General features: G+C 14.8%; 3 protein-coding genes across 3 annotated transcripts, besides 49 other annotated features; all 3 read left to right on the forward strand. All coding sequences in view use genetic code 6, as the record gives it.

The window, feature by feature from the left end:
- The first annotated feature begins 228 nt into the window (after positions 1–228).
- Positions 229–271: a microsatellite.
- Positions 231–271: a microsatellite.
- Positions 231–283: a microsatellite.
- A 492-nt stretch (positions 284–775) lies between these two features.
- Positions 776–851: a microsatellite.
- Positions 852–1,161: 310 nt separating this feature from the next.
- IMG5_051530 (hypothetical protein) lies at positions 1,162–1,763 on the forward strand. Its single transcript, XM_004037413.1, has one exon. It carries the CDS (start codon positions 1,211–1,213, stop codon positions 1,622–1,624), a length of 414 nt encoding a protein of 137 aa, XP_004037461.1. The 5' UTR covers positions 1,162–1,210; the 3' UTR covers positions 1,625–1,763.
- Positions 1,764–2,104: 341 nt separating this feature from the next.
- Positions 2,105–2,176: a microsatellite.
- Positions 2,105–2,185: a microsatellite.
- Positions 2,125–2,190: a microsatellite.
- Positions 2,127–2,189: a microsatellite.
- Positions 2,191–2,794: 604 nt separating the features above from the next.
- Positions 2,795–2,957: a microsatellite.
- Positions 2,958–3,991: 1,034 nt separating this feature from the next.
- Positions 3,992–4,068: a microsatellite.
- Positions 4,069–4,091: 23 nt separating this feature from the next.
- Positions 4,092–4,137: a microsatellite.
- A 97-nt stretch (positions 4,138–4,234) lies between these two features.
- Positions 4,235–4,314: a microsatellite.
- Positions 4,237–4,304: a microsatellite.
- Positions 4,238–4,296: a microsatellite.
- A 46-nt stretch (positions 4,315–4,360) lies between the features above and the next one.
- Positions 4,361–4,399: a microsatellite.
- A 1,257-nt stretch (positions 4,400–5,656) lies between these two features.
- Positions 5,657–5,702: a microsatellite.
- A 404-nt stretch (positions 5,703–6,106) lies between these two features.
- Positions 6,107–6,134: a microsatellite.
- A 455-nt stretch (positions 6,135–6,589) lies between these two features.
- Positions 6,590–6,632: a microsatellite.
- A 438-nt stretch (positions 6,633–7,070) lies between these two features.
- Positions 7,071–7,126: a microsatellite.
- Positions 7,127–7,221: 95 nt separating this feature from the next.
- Positions 7,222–7,259: a microsatellite.
- A 37-nt stretch (positions 7,260–7,296) lies between these two features.
- Positions 7,297–7,343: a microsatellite.
- Positions 7,310–7,344: a microsatellite.
- A 295-nt stretch (positions 7,345–7,639) lies between these two features.
- Positions 7,640–7,704: a microsatellite.
- Positions 7,678–7,713: a microsatellite.
- Positions 7,714–8,146: 433 nt separating this feature from the next.
- Positions 8,147–8,186: a microsatellite.
- A 119-nt stretch (positions 8,187–8,305) lies between these two features.
- Positions 8,306–8,354: a microsatellite.
- Positions 8,313–8,358: a microsatellite.
- Positions 8,316–8,356: a microsatellite.
- Positions 8,359–8,437: 79 nt separating the features above from the next.
- Positions 8,438–8,495: a microsatellite.
- Positions 8,496–8,769: 274 nt separating this feature from the next.
- Positions 8,770–9,310, forward strand: IMG5_051540 (nucleoside diphosphate kinase, putative; the record flags this gene model as incomplete). Its single annotated transcript, XM_004037414.1, has 1 exon — positions 8,770–9,310. A coding segment is annotated over one exon (519 nt), but the record flags the coding sequence as incomplete, so codon positions are not given.
- Positions 9,311–9,335: a microsatellite.
- Positions 9,311–9,352: a microsatellite.
- Positions 9,314–9,353: a microsatellite.
- A 327-nt stretch (positions 9,354–9,680) lies between these two features.
- Positions 9,681–9,728: a microsatellite.
- A 1-nt stretch (position 9,729) lies between these two features.
- Positions 9,730–9,784: a microsatellite.
- A 1,796-nt stretch (positions 9,785–11,580) lies between these two features.
- Positions 11,581–11,641: a microsatellite.
- An 882-nt stretch (positions 11,642–12,523) lies between these two features.
- Positions 12,524–12,548: a microsatellite.
- Positions 12,549–12,697: 149 nt separating this feature from the next.
- Positions 12,698–12,757: a microsatellite.
- Positions 12,724–12,813: a microsatellite.
- A 70-nt stretch (positions 12,814–12,883) lies between these two features.
- Positions 12,884–13,013: a microsatellite.
- Positions 12,884–13,015: a microsatellite.
- Positions 13,016–13,442: 427 nt separating this feature from the next.
- On the forward strand, positions 13,443–15,555 carry IMG5_051550 (hypothetical protein; the record flags this gene model as incomplete). Its single annotated transcript, XM_004037415.1, has 5 exons — positions 13,443–13,530; positions 13,584–13,655; positions 13,852–13,962; positions 14,324–14,939; positions 15,042–15,555. The coding sequence occupies 5 exons, from the start codon at positions 13,443–13,445 to the stop codon at positions 15,553–15,555; spliced, it is 1,401 nt and encodes a 466-aa protein (XP_004037463.1).
- Positions 13,966–14,001: a microsatellite.
- Positions 14,276–14,322: a microsatellite.
- Positions 14,279–14,322: a microsatellite.
- Positions 14,281–14,320: a microsatellite.
- A 105-nt stretch (positions 15,556–15,660) lies between the features above and the next one.
- Positions 15,661–15,685: a microsatellite.
- Positions 15,686–15,694: 9 nt separating this feature from the next.
- Positions 15,695–15,738: a microsatellite.
- Positions 15,736–15,763: a microsatellite.
- A 283-nt stretch (positions 15,764–16,046) lies between these two features.
- Positions 16,047–16,083: a microsatellite.
- Positions 16,053–16,094: a microsatellite.
- The last annotated feature ends 436 nt before the right edge of the window (positions 16,095–16,530 follow it).

The following is a 16,530-nucleotide window of genomic DNA, read 5'->3' on the forward strand; positions in this document are numbered from 1 at the left end:
ATATTGTTTTTTTATTAGGTTTTTGCATTATTTAAATACAAAGCTTTTTTTTTTAAATAAAATAAAATAATATTTCTATATATTTTTTTTACGTCTCCTATTTTTGGATTATTTTTTAAATTGAAACTCGCGTTTTATAAATAAAATTAGATTCTTTTTTATATTTTTTCTGATTTGGTAATTTAAGTAATATTGGATATATATTTTTATTATTCATTTTCAATTTCTTTATTATTATTATCATTATTATTATCATTATTATTATCATTATCGTTATCGTTATTGTTTTATTAATTGTTTTCATCTTCTTATTCACAAATGTTTTCAATATATTTTTTTTATTGTTCATCTTAAAGAAATTGTTTTTTTTTGAAAGAAATAAATTCTTAATTTATTTAATAAGTTTAGCTTTTATATCGATATATTTAATTTTGTTAATTTTCATTTACAAAATTTATTTATAATTTGTTTTATTCTTAAATTTATCCAATTTATTAATTATTTTATGCCATTTTTTCTTAATGTTATAAATAAATAAAACTTATAAATAAAAAATATTCGTTTATTATCAATATAATTTAAATTTATTTTTATTTTTTAAATAATATTATTTTTATGTTTTTAATTTTTAAAATAAAGTAGAAATAATAACATATTTTAATTATTTTAGAAAATAAAATTAAATAAAAAATAATATTATTTTTTTAAATAGTTAAGAAAATTAGAGTAAAATAAAATTAATATTATTTTTAAATATAAGAATTATTAAATTACTTATATATATATATTTATATGTATATATAAATAAATATTATTTAAATATTAAATATAATATATATTATTATATATATTTTAAAAAGAAAATTATTAGAAAATAAATATATTTATTTTAATAATATTTTACCTTTTTTATATATATAATAAATTGCCATTTATAATATTATAAAAAAAAATCAATAAAGATCAAATTTTTGGAGCTAAAAAATAAATTTAAAATAATTAATTAATTTAAATATATATAAATATTATTTAATATATCTATTTAATATCCAAATTTAATAAATAAAAAATATTTAATTGGATAATTAATAAAAAGATCGGATAAATATATTTTTTATTAATAATAAAATATAATAAAGCAAGCTATATAAATATATAATAAATATTAAATAAAATAAAATAATAAAAAAAAACAAAAACCAAAAATAAAATGAACACAGCCGGAAAAGGTGGAAAAGCCAAAGGAAAAACTGCATCTTCTAAATAAGTATCAAGATCTAACAGAGCTGGTCTTTAATTCCCTGTAGGAAGACTTTCAAGATTCTTAAAATAAGGAAGATATGCCTAAAGAGTAGGAAGTGGAGCCCCTGTATATATGGCCGCAGTATTAGAATATTTAGCTGCTGAAGTACTTGAATTAGCCGGAAATGCTGCCAAAGATAACAAAAAAAGTAGAGTTGTCCCAAGACACATTTTATTAGCTATTAGAAATGATGAAGAATTGAATAAATTAATGTCAAATACTACTATTGCTGATGGTGGTGTTTTACCAAACATTAACCCAATGTTATTACCTTCAAAAACTAAAAAGTCAGAAACTGGATAAGCTTCTTAAGATGTTTGAAAAAAATAAATTAATAGTTTATTTGAAAAATATAAAAAATAATAATAAACACAATTAAAGTCGATTATATAAATATATATATATATATATATTTATATTGTTTATTTATTTTTTAATTTTTTTTAATATTCATTTTTTACTTTTTTATAAAATAATAATTATAAAAAATATATATAAATGTGTATATTTTATATATATAGAATTTATATATTCTTTTTAATAAATATTCTTTTTTTAAAAAAAAACACAAATAAAAAATATAAAAAAATTAAAAATTTAAATGTATATATTAGTTAAGTTTTAATTTATAAATTAATTTAAATTTATTTAAATTTTTTTTAGTAAAGTATTTGTTTTACATAAAAAATTTTAGGATTTTATAAGAATAATGAATTAATTAATTTTATAGATAAAATTTCATTAAGATTAATGATAAATTTAAAATTTTATTTATAAATTTTAATATGAAAATTTTAATTAATAAATAATAAAATATTAAAAAATATATATAAATAAATATATAAATATATAAATATATAAATATATAAATATTTATATATAATATTATTTTAATATCATTAAATTTATTCATAAATAAATATATATCAAACAAAATAAATTATTATACCTATTTATATTATAATTATTTATTAATATATTTATATAATAAATAAAAAATAAAACAGTCCATAAAAGAAAAATTAAAAATATAATAAATTGTTGAAAATAAAATTTATATATATATACATAAAAAATAAAAATAAAATATTTTAAAAATGAAAGCTGATAGATTTATTTTAAAAAGAATTTACTTAGAAAGAAATTAATAGCGTGAATTTAAAAGTCATCAAAAAAGACTAGAAGAAATAAAAAATAATCCTACCGAATTAAAAAAGTAAATAAAACAAATCCAAACAGAATAAGAATCAGCAAAGCTAGTCATGAGAAAGCACAAAAATTCTAAATTTAAGAAAAGCTAAGAAAATAATAAGTAAGTGATTAAGCATTATTAAAAAAATAATGGATATAAATAATACTAATAATTAAAATATCAAAAGTAATAATATAATATAAATTATAGAAAATCAATAATCTTAAAGCGTTAAAAATAATATAAATAAAAATAATAAATAAGATAATGTAAAAAATTCTTAAACTATAAATAATGACAATAATAATAATAAAAAATTAAACAATAATAATAATAGTAATAATAATAATAATAATTATAATAATAATAATAATAATAATAATAATACAAATAATAATAATACAAATAACAATAATAATAATACAAATAACAATAATAATAATACTAACAACAATAATAATACAAATTAACTTAATAGTAGTATTGAAAGTATCCGAGTTAAAAATCGTAGTTCATTATCAAATAATGGCAAAACAATAAACTATGTTTCTAATAATATTGATATTAATAATAATAATATATCTAGATCTTAAGTAAATATAAGTACATCATATAAATTAAAATAAGGTAGTTAAATAATTGGAACCAGTCAAATTTTAAAAAAAAAGAAGATAAAAGAATACTTATAGATAATTTGAATTTAGCAAATCGAATATCTAAATTACCTCCAGTTATATCCGTTAAAAAATAAAACGATGAATATTAGAAAAATAAATCTTTTGGTGACAAAATCTTAAGATTTCATGTTTTAAAAGAAAAAAAGAAATCGAATATGAAAGATAAAAGAAAAAAAACTAATAGAAAATGTAATTGATGATGGTTTTGATTCTGATGACGATGAATTAATGAATTAAAGAGTACATTTATTAATGACTGTAAAAGATATTTAGTTTGTTAATTTTTACCTTAAAATAGTGAATATGAGAAGTATTTTTTGGAAATTAAAGCCGGAATTAGGTAAAGTAGAAGAACTACTCCTGAATTATATGATGATTTTGCGAAATCAGTCATAAATGAGTTTTTTTATTTGAAAGATTTAAGAAAATCCAAAATTATGTATATTGCTTTGTATTAAACTAAAAATGAGTATTTTTTTTTTATTATAAAATAATTTTTAAACATTTTTATTTTATTATAGAAAGGAAAAATTTTTAGGAGATTTTGAAATTGATCTAACTCCATATTTTATGGAAGGTATTTAGAAATTAGTTTCTTTAGAATTAAGAAATTTTAGGGAATTTTATAAAAATCCGAATCATGTTCCTACTGATATGAGAAGAAAAGGAACATTGGAATTTGACTTATTAATAAAATCTAAAATTAAAGAATATCTATTAGATTAATAATAAAAATAAACTAATTAGGAAGGATTAGATATTGATAAAAGTAAATAAAAAAATTGGAATAATATATGATTTTTTTTTATGAAAAAAAAGATATTATAAATATATATATATATATATATATATATATATATATATATATATATATATATTTATATATATATATATATTTTTTTTTTTTTGAAATATAAATAATTTAATATTTTATATACAATTAATTTTTTTATATATTTTAATATCAAAAATATTGCTTATAATAAATATAATTTCGTCTATTTTTTCTATAATATTTATATAATAATTATGTTTAAATCCTTTTTTTTATACTTTATAAGTTATATTTAATTATATTTTTAATTTAAATTATTTTTTATGTATTAATTGTATTTTTTATTTAAATTTATATATGTATATTATGTTTTTATATAGTGTTTTTGTCAAAGCATTTATATTTTTTATAATTATTATTTTTTAATTTTGTATTATTTTCTATAATTTTGTTTAGGTTTATTATAATTTTTAGAAATTAACAATTACATTTTCCTAATTTTTTTTATTATGAACTTCATTTCTTATACCTTATATTTATTTTTATGTTATTATTAGTAGAAGATATTTTTAACAATTTTTTAATTCATATAAATATATTAATTATCATTATAATATTTTTTTCCTGAGCAAAATTAAATAAATACAAAATAATAAATATAAAAAATACAAAGATACTATACTATATATTGTAAATACATAGCTTAAAATAAATTATAATAGACAATAAATTATTTAAATTATATTTCCCGGCTATAAAATACTAGTATTTTGTTGATATTGCTGAAATCAAACTCGTCTCAAGGCTTTTATTATTGTGAAATTTTCATAAGAGTATTATTATCAGAGGGCTTTAGTTTCCTTTGAGTTTTTCATTCTTATAAGTTTTTAAATATTGCCTTTTTTTTTTAGAGTACCATATGTTTGTTTATTATACTAAATAAATAACACGATCATTATACTAGACTTTTTAGGGTTATCTAGAATAAATATTATTGTTCTTATTAATATATTATAATTTTCATATTATATATATTATTTTGCTCTATGGATTGAAAGATATAAATAGTTTATTATTACTTACAAAAAGAAATATATCTAAATATTAAAAAATTGATTTTATTAAATATACAATATTTCTTAATTTATTTACTAAACTGTCTTTTTGTTTACGAGATGATAAATAATATTTAAAGGATTTAAAGAATATATAATTAAAAAATAATTTTATTTAGTGAAAAAAAAAACTTTTTCTATAAATAGAAAATTCTTTTATATTAACTTTTTTTTTTTTTTTTTTTTTTTGAGATTTTAATATTTTTAAATAGGTTAGGTTCAGATAGTTTTTTTTTTTTTTAAAAATTTTTATAATTACATAATTACCGAAAAAAATATATTTTATTATTATTTTTTAATTAATATTAAATATCTATTAATTCATTAATTACGAATAAATATAATTATCATTATTTAAATTATTATATAAATGTAATAAAAAGTAAGATATTTAATATATATATTATAATGTATTTAATCATAATATATATATGAAATTATTAAAATTAAATTAATTATTATATTCCATCATATATCATATTTTTAATAAAATGAAAAAAAAATCATAATAAATATAAATCTATTTCAAAAAAAAATATATAAAATAACTCGTTTTTTTATTATTAATAAAAGGAAAATATCAAAAAAATGTTTAAAATTTTAAAAACCTTAAAAAAATTTCAAATAATCTAAAAAAATTCATTATTTAAAAAAATAAAAGCTTATACTAATTCTCTAGTTAAGAATAAAAAAACACATTTTTAGACTAAAACTTTGGTTTATCAGAAAAAGAACAAAAAGACTTATTTGCACAATAAAGTATATCCGATGATTTTTATAAAAAATATATGGAGCTAAAAGAATAAGAAATATCGCAATAAAAAAACAAAAATTCAATGTCATTTAGTTATTAAGACTTTGGATTATCAGAAAAGGAATAAATAAATATGATATAATAATTAAAGGAATAGAATATAAATGTAGATAAAGTAGATATAAATCATAATATTATAAAAAGTGAAACTTTTAAAAATTAGGATTTCGGTTTTAACCAAAAAGAAAAAGATTTGTTAAAAAAAGATATGAATTTAGACGAAAACGAGGGAAAATAAAAAAATGAAAATAAAAAAATTATTTATCATCTTCTTCTACTTCTTAATATTAATAATTATAATCTAATTTAAATTAAAATAAAAAAAGTCAAGCTCAAATTGTTGAAGTAATAATCAAAATAGGTGTCGAACTTTATAAAAATATATAAAACGATAAACAATAGATAAAAATTTGTTAAGAAAAATAAATATTTTAAAAGAACATTAAAGTTAATATGATATTGAATATTTAAAAAATAATAAATTTGATTAGCTACAATTACCGATTATGAAGTTAAGAGAAAATTAAGAATAAGAATTTATTGAAGATTGTTATTCTTAATTAATTTAAATTGAAGAATAGAAAATTAAATAATTAAAAGATAATATATAAAACTATACTAATGTATTTATTATAGTTATAACAATTTCTATTTTATATTACATTTATTTAGAATAAGATAATTAAAAAATATAATAAAAGTTAAGTGAAACTTAAAATAATTAGAATAATATATAAAGTAATTGAATTTATATAATTTTATAAAAAAAAATAATAAATATATATATATATATATATGACTTTTATAATAAAAATTTACATAATAACTATATTTATTTTATTTTTGTTTTTTTTACACTATTTTTATCCGTTTTTAAATAATATAATTTACTTATCATTTTTATTTAGTATTTAATATAAATTTTATAATATGTCTATTTTTTATTTAAACTTAAAAGTATTTTTATTTGAACTCTTATTTAAATTATTCTTAAATAAAAATATTTAATAGATATTTTATTTTGTTTAAATTAAACAGAATAATTCTATACATAATTTTTTTTAATATAATTATTAGAATAGATTTTTTTTTTATTAATAATATCAATAAATAATTTTTATTTCATTAAATCTTTCCATAAATATTATTAAAATATTATATATAAAATTATTTTGATAAGATTTTTTATAAAAATATATTAAATTATTAATATATTTATTTTATATAAAATTAATAATATTTTTTATTTTTTTTTCTAATAGATATAATATGTATTATAGATGTTTTTTTAATATAAATAAATAATATGCATTTATTATATTTTTATTTAAATATTTATTAATCTATTTAAATAATAATAATTTAGATAAAAATTAATTTAAAATTAAATAAATAAAAAAATTTTCTTAAAATAAAATAAAAATATTATTATTTATAAATATATGTATATATATATATATATATATATTATTTATTTCATATTGAGAATTTTTTAAAGTTTTGAAATGAAATTCCGTTTTTATCTCCATTACACATTCTTTCATATATTTCTTGTATATCTTTTTCACTAATGTTTTCATCTTTATAGTTTTACATTAAGATTCTAAATTCTATTTATAAAAAGTTATAAATTAAACTATTTATATTTAATATATTAACCCTCTTTATTTAGATAATTTTTATCGACTTTTGAATGTCTTCTAAATATTTTTTAAAGGAACCTTTCTGTTGTATCTTCATTTATATATTATTCTACTGAATCCTTATTTATATTATTTTTACATTTAATAATTTTTTTACATTATTTTTATTTATTTATTTTTATTTATTTTTTTTAAAAAGAAAAAAAAAACCATGGCTTAGCAAAAATATTCTTCTGTTATTTAGTCTTTGCCTCTTGAATATTATTTAAATGCCTTTTCAATTAATTCCTTGAATTAATTTTTTGATTCGCCTGTTTTATCATTTGGATAAAATAAACTACTAACCATTTCAGAAATTATTGAAATTTTTAATCCTACTTAATCATTTTATCTAAATTCAAATGCTAATATTCTATATATCTTTTTGTATTTAAAACAAAAAAAATTTTTTAATATAATTTTTTTGTTAGTTTAAATAAAATATATAGAATTATATTTTTATTATTAAACACCTCTTTATTTGACATTTTTTTTGGCTATTTCATTGACTTTTTTTTATCAATTTTATCCATTTTATTTTATAATATTTTAATTATTTTTTTTTTAAAAAAAGAAGTTAATAAATATTTATAATAAAATAAAAAAAATTATAAAAATTAAATAAAAAAATCTTTATTTATTTTTTTATGTAAAAATTATATAATTTTGATTAATATAAGATAAATAAATATATTTGAAAAAAGAAAACATAAATATAAAAATTATAAAAACTACATTTAAATAAAAAAATATTTAAATATATATATATATATATATTTAATTATATAAATATATATAATCATTATTTAAATATAATTTTTAAGAATAGAATTATATTACTATATTTATGTAATTAAAATAAATCATTATAAGGTAGTTATATTATAAAAATATCATTTTGAAATTTATAAAATTATCATTTAATATTATTAAAAATGTGTATTGCTATTATTTTTAAACTTAAGTATTAATAATATTGAACAAACTCATAATAATAAAATTTAAAGTGAAAATATTTCTTTTTGTTTATTAAAAAATTATATAATTTTTTTTTTAAATCATTTATATAAAAAAAAGAAGAAATATAAATTTATACATTAAAAATAAAGATATAATTAATATAAATATATTTTATAAAATAAAATATAAAGAACAAAATGAAAAAAATACTTATATACTCATACATTTTATATAAAAATAAATAAATAATTATAATTAAAATAACAAATTTTAAAAACAAAAAAAAATAAAAAACAAACAAAAGAAGATATGTCCGCAAATAACGAAAGAACTTTTATTATGATTAAACCTGATGGTGTATAAAGAGGTTTAGTAGGATAAATCCTTTAAAGATTTGAATAAAGAGGCTATAAATTGGTTGCAATGAAATTCCTCTAACCCAGCAAAGAACTCCTCTAAGCACACTATGCTGAACTTAAATAAAAGCCCTTTTTCCCTTCTTTGATTTCCTATATGTTATCAGGACCCGTTGTTGCTATGGTCTGGGAAGGAAAAGAAGCTGTCAAAATGGGAAGATAAATGCTCGGATAAACCAATCCTTTGACATCTTTTCCTGGATCCATTAGAGGAGATTACTGTATTGATCTCGGAAGAAATATTTGCCACGGATCTGACTCTGTTGATAGTGCTAATCACGAAATTTAACTCTGGTTTAAGTAAGAAGAACTCTAAAATTGGTAACCTGCTAACCACGTTTGGATCTATGAGTGATTTATTTCAAGATTTTTTATGAAAAAAATAAAAAAAAAATAAAAAATATAAAATAAAATAATATTTTTTATTTATGTTTTGTTATTTTTTTTTTTAAAAAAAAATTATATTCACTTTTTTTTATTATAAAATTATTTTATTTTTATGATTATTTTTTTATAAAAAAAAAAAAAAAAATATTTATATTCAATGTTAGACTCAGTATATGTATATATATTTACTTATTATATAATAGTAAAAAATAATTATTAATTTTTATATTATAATAAGAATATTTATAGAAATTATTATTTATACATAATTTATATATTAGATCTTTTTATAAATTGTTTTTTTTAATTTATTTACATAAGAAGTGATATAATAAAATTATATATTTTAACTTTTTTTTAATTAAAAAAAAAAAAAAAAAAATTTAAAAAAAAAAAAAACAATTAAATATATAAATATATAAATATGAACTAATATAATAATAATAATATAAACAATATAAATTATTATGAAGACCCTTTTTAAATGAATTTAGTTTTATAATAGAATAATCAATCTAACGAATGTATAAAATTTGAGGATTTTTAATATTTATAAAATATTTAATATGAGAATATTTTCCCAGAAACGAACTAATAATAATTTTAATTTAATTAAAATTTTTTTTAATTGAATAATGTAATTGGGTAGTATTAATAAAAATAAAATAGTCTTAATATTATATAGGATAATTTTATGAATGATTTAGAATTTAAAAGGCAATAATAATAACAAATAATATAAATTATTAAATCAAACCCTTTAAACCTATAAAAAATAATATAATCTTAAAATAAATCTTCTAAAGAGGAAGAATTAACTATAGAATAGATATAGAAATAATCATATAAGAAAATTTCTATAGATTCAGCATAAAAGCTTTCTCTAAATGACTATTCACCAACAAATAATATAAATAATATCCAATAATAAAATAGTAATAAATAAATTGACAAAAGACATATATAAAATAATGTAAAAAATGTTTACATTAAAAAAATTTAGAATTTTCTTAATATATATAAATATGAAATTCCTTAATTGTAAAATAAATATAATTTATATATATAATTTTTTTTTTAATATGAATTTATTAAAAACAAGAGATAAATAAATTAGTAAAAAAAAAATATATAATAAAAAAAAATCAGTCAGTTCTTTTTGTAATATATAACAAAAATAATTGAAATATTCCAAAAACGGAGATGCTTCAAAAAGATCGAGATAAAGAAAAAAAATATATATTGAATTATTAGAAAAAAAGGTTTTTTTTTTTTTGTCTTTATATAATATTAAAAATAATATAAAGACTATTGATTTAACTGATTAAATTTAATAATAAATTAAAAAAATTGATTTTAATTAAAAATAACTTTGCTCGATATTTGAAGTTTAGGATTATGTATTATTATTAATATATATTAATTTTTTTTAATTTTTTTTTATATAAAATTAATATTTTATATATTTATTTTTTAATTATTAATTCTTAAGTTATAAATTAGATTAAACCCTTTGTTTAGGATAGAAATTATAATCTTTAAAAAATAAAAAATATAATTTAATAAGATAATACTGATATTGAATTACTTTAATATGTTTAAGACTCTATAAGAGTATAAACTTATAAATAAATATTTTATTTTTTTAAAAAAATAAAAAGTTAAATATTGGAAGTTAAGGGATTTTTAGAAAAAAAGCTATAAATATTCACTTTAATTTAATACTTAATTTTGTTTTATCTGATTATTTGATTTATTTGATTTTTTGTTATTAATCTAATAGATAAGGTTATTATATTTTTTTATAAAAAATATCCTTTTATTATAAAGAAAATGAAATGTCTATAACATATGCCTAAAAATTTAAAGATATGACTTAAATCTAAACAGAAATTGAATTGAATAAATTTAATTAAATTGAAAAATAATTAATGTAAAGTAGATTAAATATTAAAAAGTAAATAGCCAACTATATTTATTTCTTTATTTTTATATATATGTATATGTCATTTATTTTTTTTAAATAAAAAAGCCTGCTTGAAAATATTGTATAATTTCAATAATAAATTAAAAAAAGATAAGAAATTTTAGATATTAATTTTAATTTCTTGAATCCTTTATAATTAGCAAAATTTTATTAATATATTGATAAGGTTTTTTTAAACTAATATTTATTAGTTTTTATATTAAAAATTATAATAATAAAGTATAGAAAATATCCATAAACAAGGCTAAGGCATTTAAACAAAGAAAAATAAGAATATAATAATTAATAAATATATAATTAATAAATTTTATAATAATAAATATAATAATAATAGTTGTAATAGTAATAATAATTACTTTAAAACTAATTATAAATTTAAAAAATATAATAAAGTGAAGCAAATTTAAATTAATATGATGATAATAGTTCTTAGTTTTAATTTAATAATTTTAAAGAAGAATCCTATTACTATAACAATCAAAAGTTAGTTTTTAATAATTAATAATAATTTTGATTTTTTTTCAATAAACTTAAAATATAAGCAACTATATTAATATTTACAAGTTTAATAGAAAAAAACATTCTATAGTATTATATAAATAATAACTAATATAATTTTAATTATATAAATTTAATTTAGAATATTATAAAATTTATTTAAAATTTTAAACTTATAAAAACAATTCAATACTTAATTATTTTTTTCATTTAATATTTATTTTTTGTTACAAAAAAAAAAAAAAAAAAATTAAAAAATTATAAAAAAAAAAAAACTGTTAAATACAATAAAAATACACTCAATTAATATAATTTATATTAATATGTATTATTATCAAAAATAGGGATTTATAGATTTAACTTTTGCATGTATTGAATTATGTTTTTAAGTAACTTATCATTATTTTAAGGTGCGATTAAAAGAACAATTGATGTTGGCTTTTTGGTTTAAGCTGCTTATCCTAATTCCATTCTGGATTTTACAAAAACATATGGAATATCTTTTCCTTCACAAATTAAAGGAATATGACTTAAAACATCAGGTGGGGATATATCTGCTGCCATAATACATACTCTTTATTTGTTTTATTATTTTTTAAATTTAATATAAAATTTAATATTTATATTTTTTTTAATTATTTACCCTGTAGATCCTTTTCTTATTGCCTTTACTACTTCTTTTACTCCTCTTTTTATGTTTTTGTTAGATACGGCTTTTTTTTATTTATTTTTATTTATTTTTTTATAGCATTTTTTATAATTTTTAGTTACATTTCTTGGTTAATTTTAATATTTTCTTTTCAAGTTTAGGAGGTGCTATTGGGTTTGCTATTGCAGATACGTATAATTAAACTTCTTAGTCAGACATATTTATTTGCTATTTTATAATTAATATATTTTATAATATTAAATTAATTTTTTAATATATTATATATATATTTTATTATTTATTTTTTATATTTGTATTATTTTAGCTCTTTTTATATTTTAATTTTATTTTAATTTTTATTGTTTAAATAAATTAATATAAAAAAAATATTAATATATATACATGTATAATTAATTAAATATGTAAACTTAAATAAAATAAAAAATATATATTTTATTTTTTTCTATTTAAATATTTATTTTTTTTAAAAAAAAGAATAAAATATTTAATTATTTTTTTACATAATTAAATATTAAAATTTTTAAATAAAAAATAAAAATTAACTAATATTTTAGAAAATAAAATATATTTTTAAATTTTGTGCATTTGGGGACAAATTGTATATAAATAAATTTCAAATACAATTTTTTTTATATTTAAAAAAGAATTTAAACCTATATAAAAAAAAAATACAAACAGAATATTTTTTTATAATACATAATTTAAAATCATTTATGTTAAATAAAGACAAAAATTCATAAAATATAAAAAAAATTGAGACAATAAAATATATTTATTATATTAAAATATATAATTTTTTTTTTATTAAATGAAAATACATATATAATTATTTTTATATAGTTATTTTTTTAATCCTTAATTTCATTTTTTATATAAATTAACTTAATTAAGAAAAAAGAAATAAAATAATATAATATATAGTTATAAAAAAAAAAAAAAATTAAAAAATATATTAAAAAAAGTAATATGAGTTAAAGATATTACTACTAAAAATATTACAGAAGCCGATCTAGAAGTCATAAAAAATATTATGATTAAAATTATGATTATAAAAGTAAATAAATAAGAAAAAACAAATTATACATTTATTTAAATATAAAAAAATAGATTATAATGATAATAATAGAAGATAATATGCACCAGTTTAAAAAAAAAAAAATTATGACTATTATAATTAAGGTACAAAATATGAAAATAATAGCCGAACAATTGACGATCGATATAAAAATTAGCATTTTCATTTTATAAAATATTATCCTTAAAATTAATTAAGCTATAGGCGATATTCATATAATTATTATAATGAAGATAAGCACAATTTTAATAAAAAATATGATTCAAGAGAATATAAATATTATAAAAATAATTATAATAGATAATATGATAATGATAGGTACTATAATAGGGATTAAAATTATCGTTATAGAAATGATAACCATCATAATCATGATAGAAAATATATAAGAGATAGTATAGAAAGAAATAAGTAATATATATATATATATATATATATATATATATATATTAATAATTGGCAATATATTAAAAAAATAAATATAATACGACTACATATATTTTTTAAATTTTATAAAAAAAAAATATGTATATAAAATATTTTATTTATTTATTTTTATCTAATCAAAGTCATTATTTAGAATAAAAAAAAATTAATTATATTAAATAAATAATAATTTTTTTATTTTTTATTATAATATATAATAAGTCATTTTGATAAATATAATAACCATACAAAATACAGTACTAATCACTAAATAAAATCAAAAAAATCAAGTTATAGTAAAAAAAAAAAAAATCAAAAAAAAATCAAAAAAAAAAAAAAAAAAAAGCCAGTCATAGTCGCTCAAGTAGTAGCAATAGTAGTAGTAATTCGTCAAATAATTCTGCCCAAAGCGATTCTAAAAACCGTTCAAAAGACGCCGGTCATTACAAATATAAGAAAGGTGAAACATTCGATAATGGTCGATATATATTAATAAAGCATTTATCCGATGGTACATTTGGTAGAGTATTTGAAGTGGTAGATAGTCATAATAACAATAAAACTATCGCCTTGAAAGTGATTCGAGCAGTAGATAGATATGTGGAAGCTGCATAAACTGAAGGTGATATAATTATGAAAATAAATAAGATGGATCCAGAAGATTAATATAGGATAGTTAGATTATATAATACGTTTAAACACTAGGAGAATTTTTGTATGTGCTTTGAAAAATTAGGACTTTCTTTATTTGATTTGTTGAAAAAGAATAATTATGTGCCATATAAAATTTAATATGTAAAGAGCTTTTTTAAATAGATTTTAGAAAGTATTGGATTTTTGCATTTATTGAAACTTACTCATACTGATTTGAAGCCTGAGAATATACTTTTAGTATCCTCTGAATTAAAAAAAAGTGAAATTAAATGTGGAAAAACATCTTCGCCTTCTACTTCTTATTAATCGTAAGAAAATAACAATAATTATAATAATAATAATAATTTTGGAAGTTCTTTAAATAAAAGTTAGGCAAAAACTCAATGCTATTACGAACCTGTGAATGATAGAATTAAAATTATTGATTTCGGAGGGGCAACATTTGAAAATGAACATCATTCAGATATTATAAATACTAGATAATATAGGGCTCCGGAAGTTATTTTAGGATGTATGAGATGGAATGAAATTAGTGATGTGTGGTCTATTGGGTGTATTATTATGGAACTTTATTCAGGAGAATTATTGTTTCCAACGCATGAAAATTATGAGCATTTGGCCATGATAGAAAAAATTAGTGGGCATATACCAAAGTGGATGGGGAATAGAGCAGAACATGATCATTTTAGCTAAAATTTTAATGTTAGTGACGAGTATTTTTCAAAATATAGAACACATTTTGATTGGCCAAAGAATGCGTCGAGTCGAAAAAGTATTGAAAGGGTTAGGGAATTAATTACAGTTGAATAAATTATTAAACCAGAACATTATTTGTTAAAGGATTTGGTAAAAAAATGCCTAATTATAGATCCTAAATAAAGAATTTCTTGTCAGGAAGCATTAAAACATTCATTTTTTTAATGATATAATTTGTTTTTTTATTATTAGAGTATTTTATTTTTTTAGGCTTTTTATTTTTTCTTTTTTTTTTTTTTTTGAAAAAAAAGTAAGGATTTTTTTTTTTTTTATAAAAAAAAAAAAAAAAAAAAAAAAATCAAAATAAATATATTTATATATAAATATATATATATATATATATATATATATTATTATTATTATTATTATTATTATTTAAAAATATATTATTATCTAATTTAATTTTATTTATATTATATTATTGTTATTATTAAATAATATAAGATTTTATTCGAATAAGTCTATGTTTCTAATATAAAAATATAGTAATTAATTAAAAATGGTAAGATAAATTAATAATTTTATTATATAATTTTTAAATTTAAAAAAAAAAAAATAAAAAAATTAGTTTGATTGAGTAAAACTAAAAAAAAAACAAATTTTTTAATTGTTGTTTTTTTCATATAAAAAAATAAAATATTTATTATGTTTTTTTACAATTTTTTTTTTTTCATTACTTTTTATTTTTTATTACTTACTTTAATTTTAAAATTATACTAATAAATTATTTATAATAATTTTAAGTTTATTTATTTTATTTTTTTAAATGTATAAAAATTTTCATTTATTGTTTGTTTATTTTTATTTTTGTTTTTGTTTTTTTTGAAAAAAAAATAAAATAAATTTATTATCAAACAAATAAAATAATTTAAAATAATATATTTAGTTTGAATTAAATTATAAAAATATGTAAAAATAAATCATTCCTCATTTAAAATTATAATAAGATTATTTGATTTAAAATAAAATATCTCAATAAAAAACTAATAATAATATAAACATTACATAAAATTGAAAACTAATTAAAAAAATATAAATTCCAAAAGAATAAAATAATAAATTATTTAAAAGTGCAATTTTTTGTAGTCCTACATCTTAAATTTCTAAAGAATAATTTAAGTTAAATTTCGAAAAAAAAATAAA

This window comes from Ichthyophthirius multifiliis (genome assembly GCF_000220395.1).
Source record: "Ichthyophthirius multifiliis unplaced genomic scaffold scaff_1120509250154, whole genome shotgun sequence".
In the NCBI taxonomy this organism is placed as follows: Eukaryota; Ciliophora; class Oligohymenophorea; order Hymenostomatida; genus Ichthyophthirius; species Ichthyophthirius multifiliis.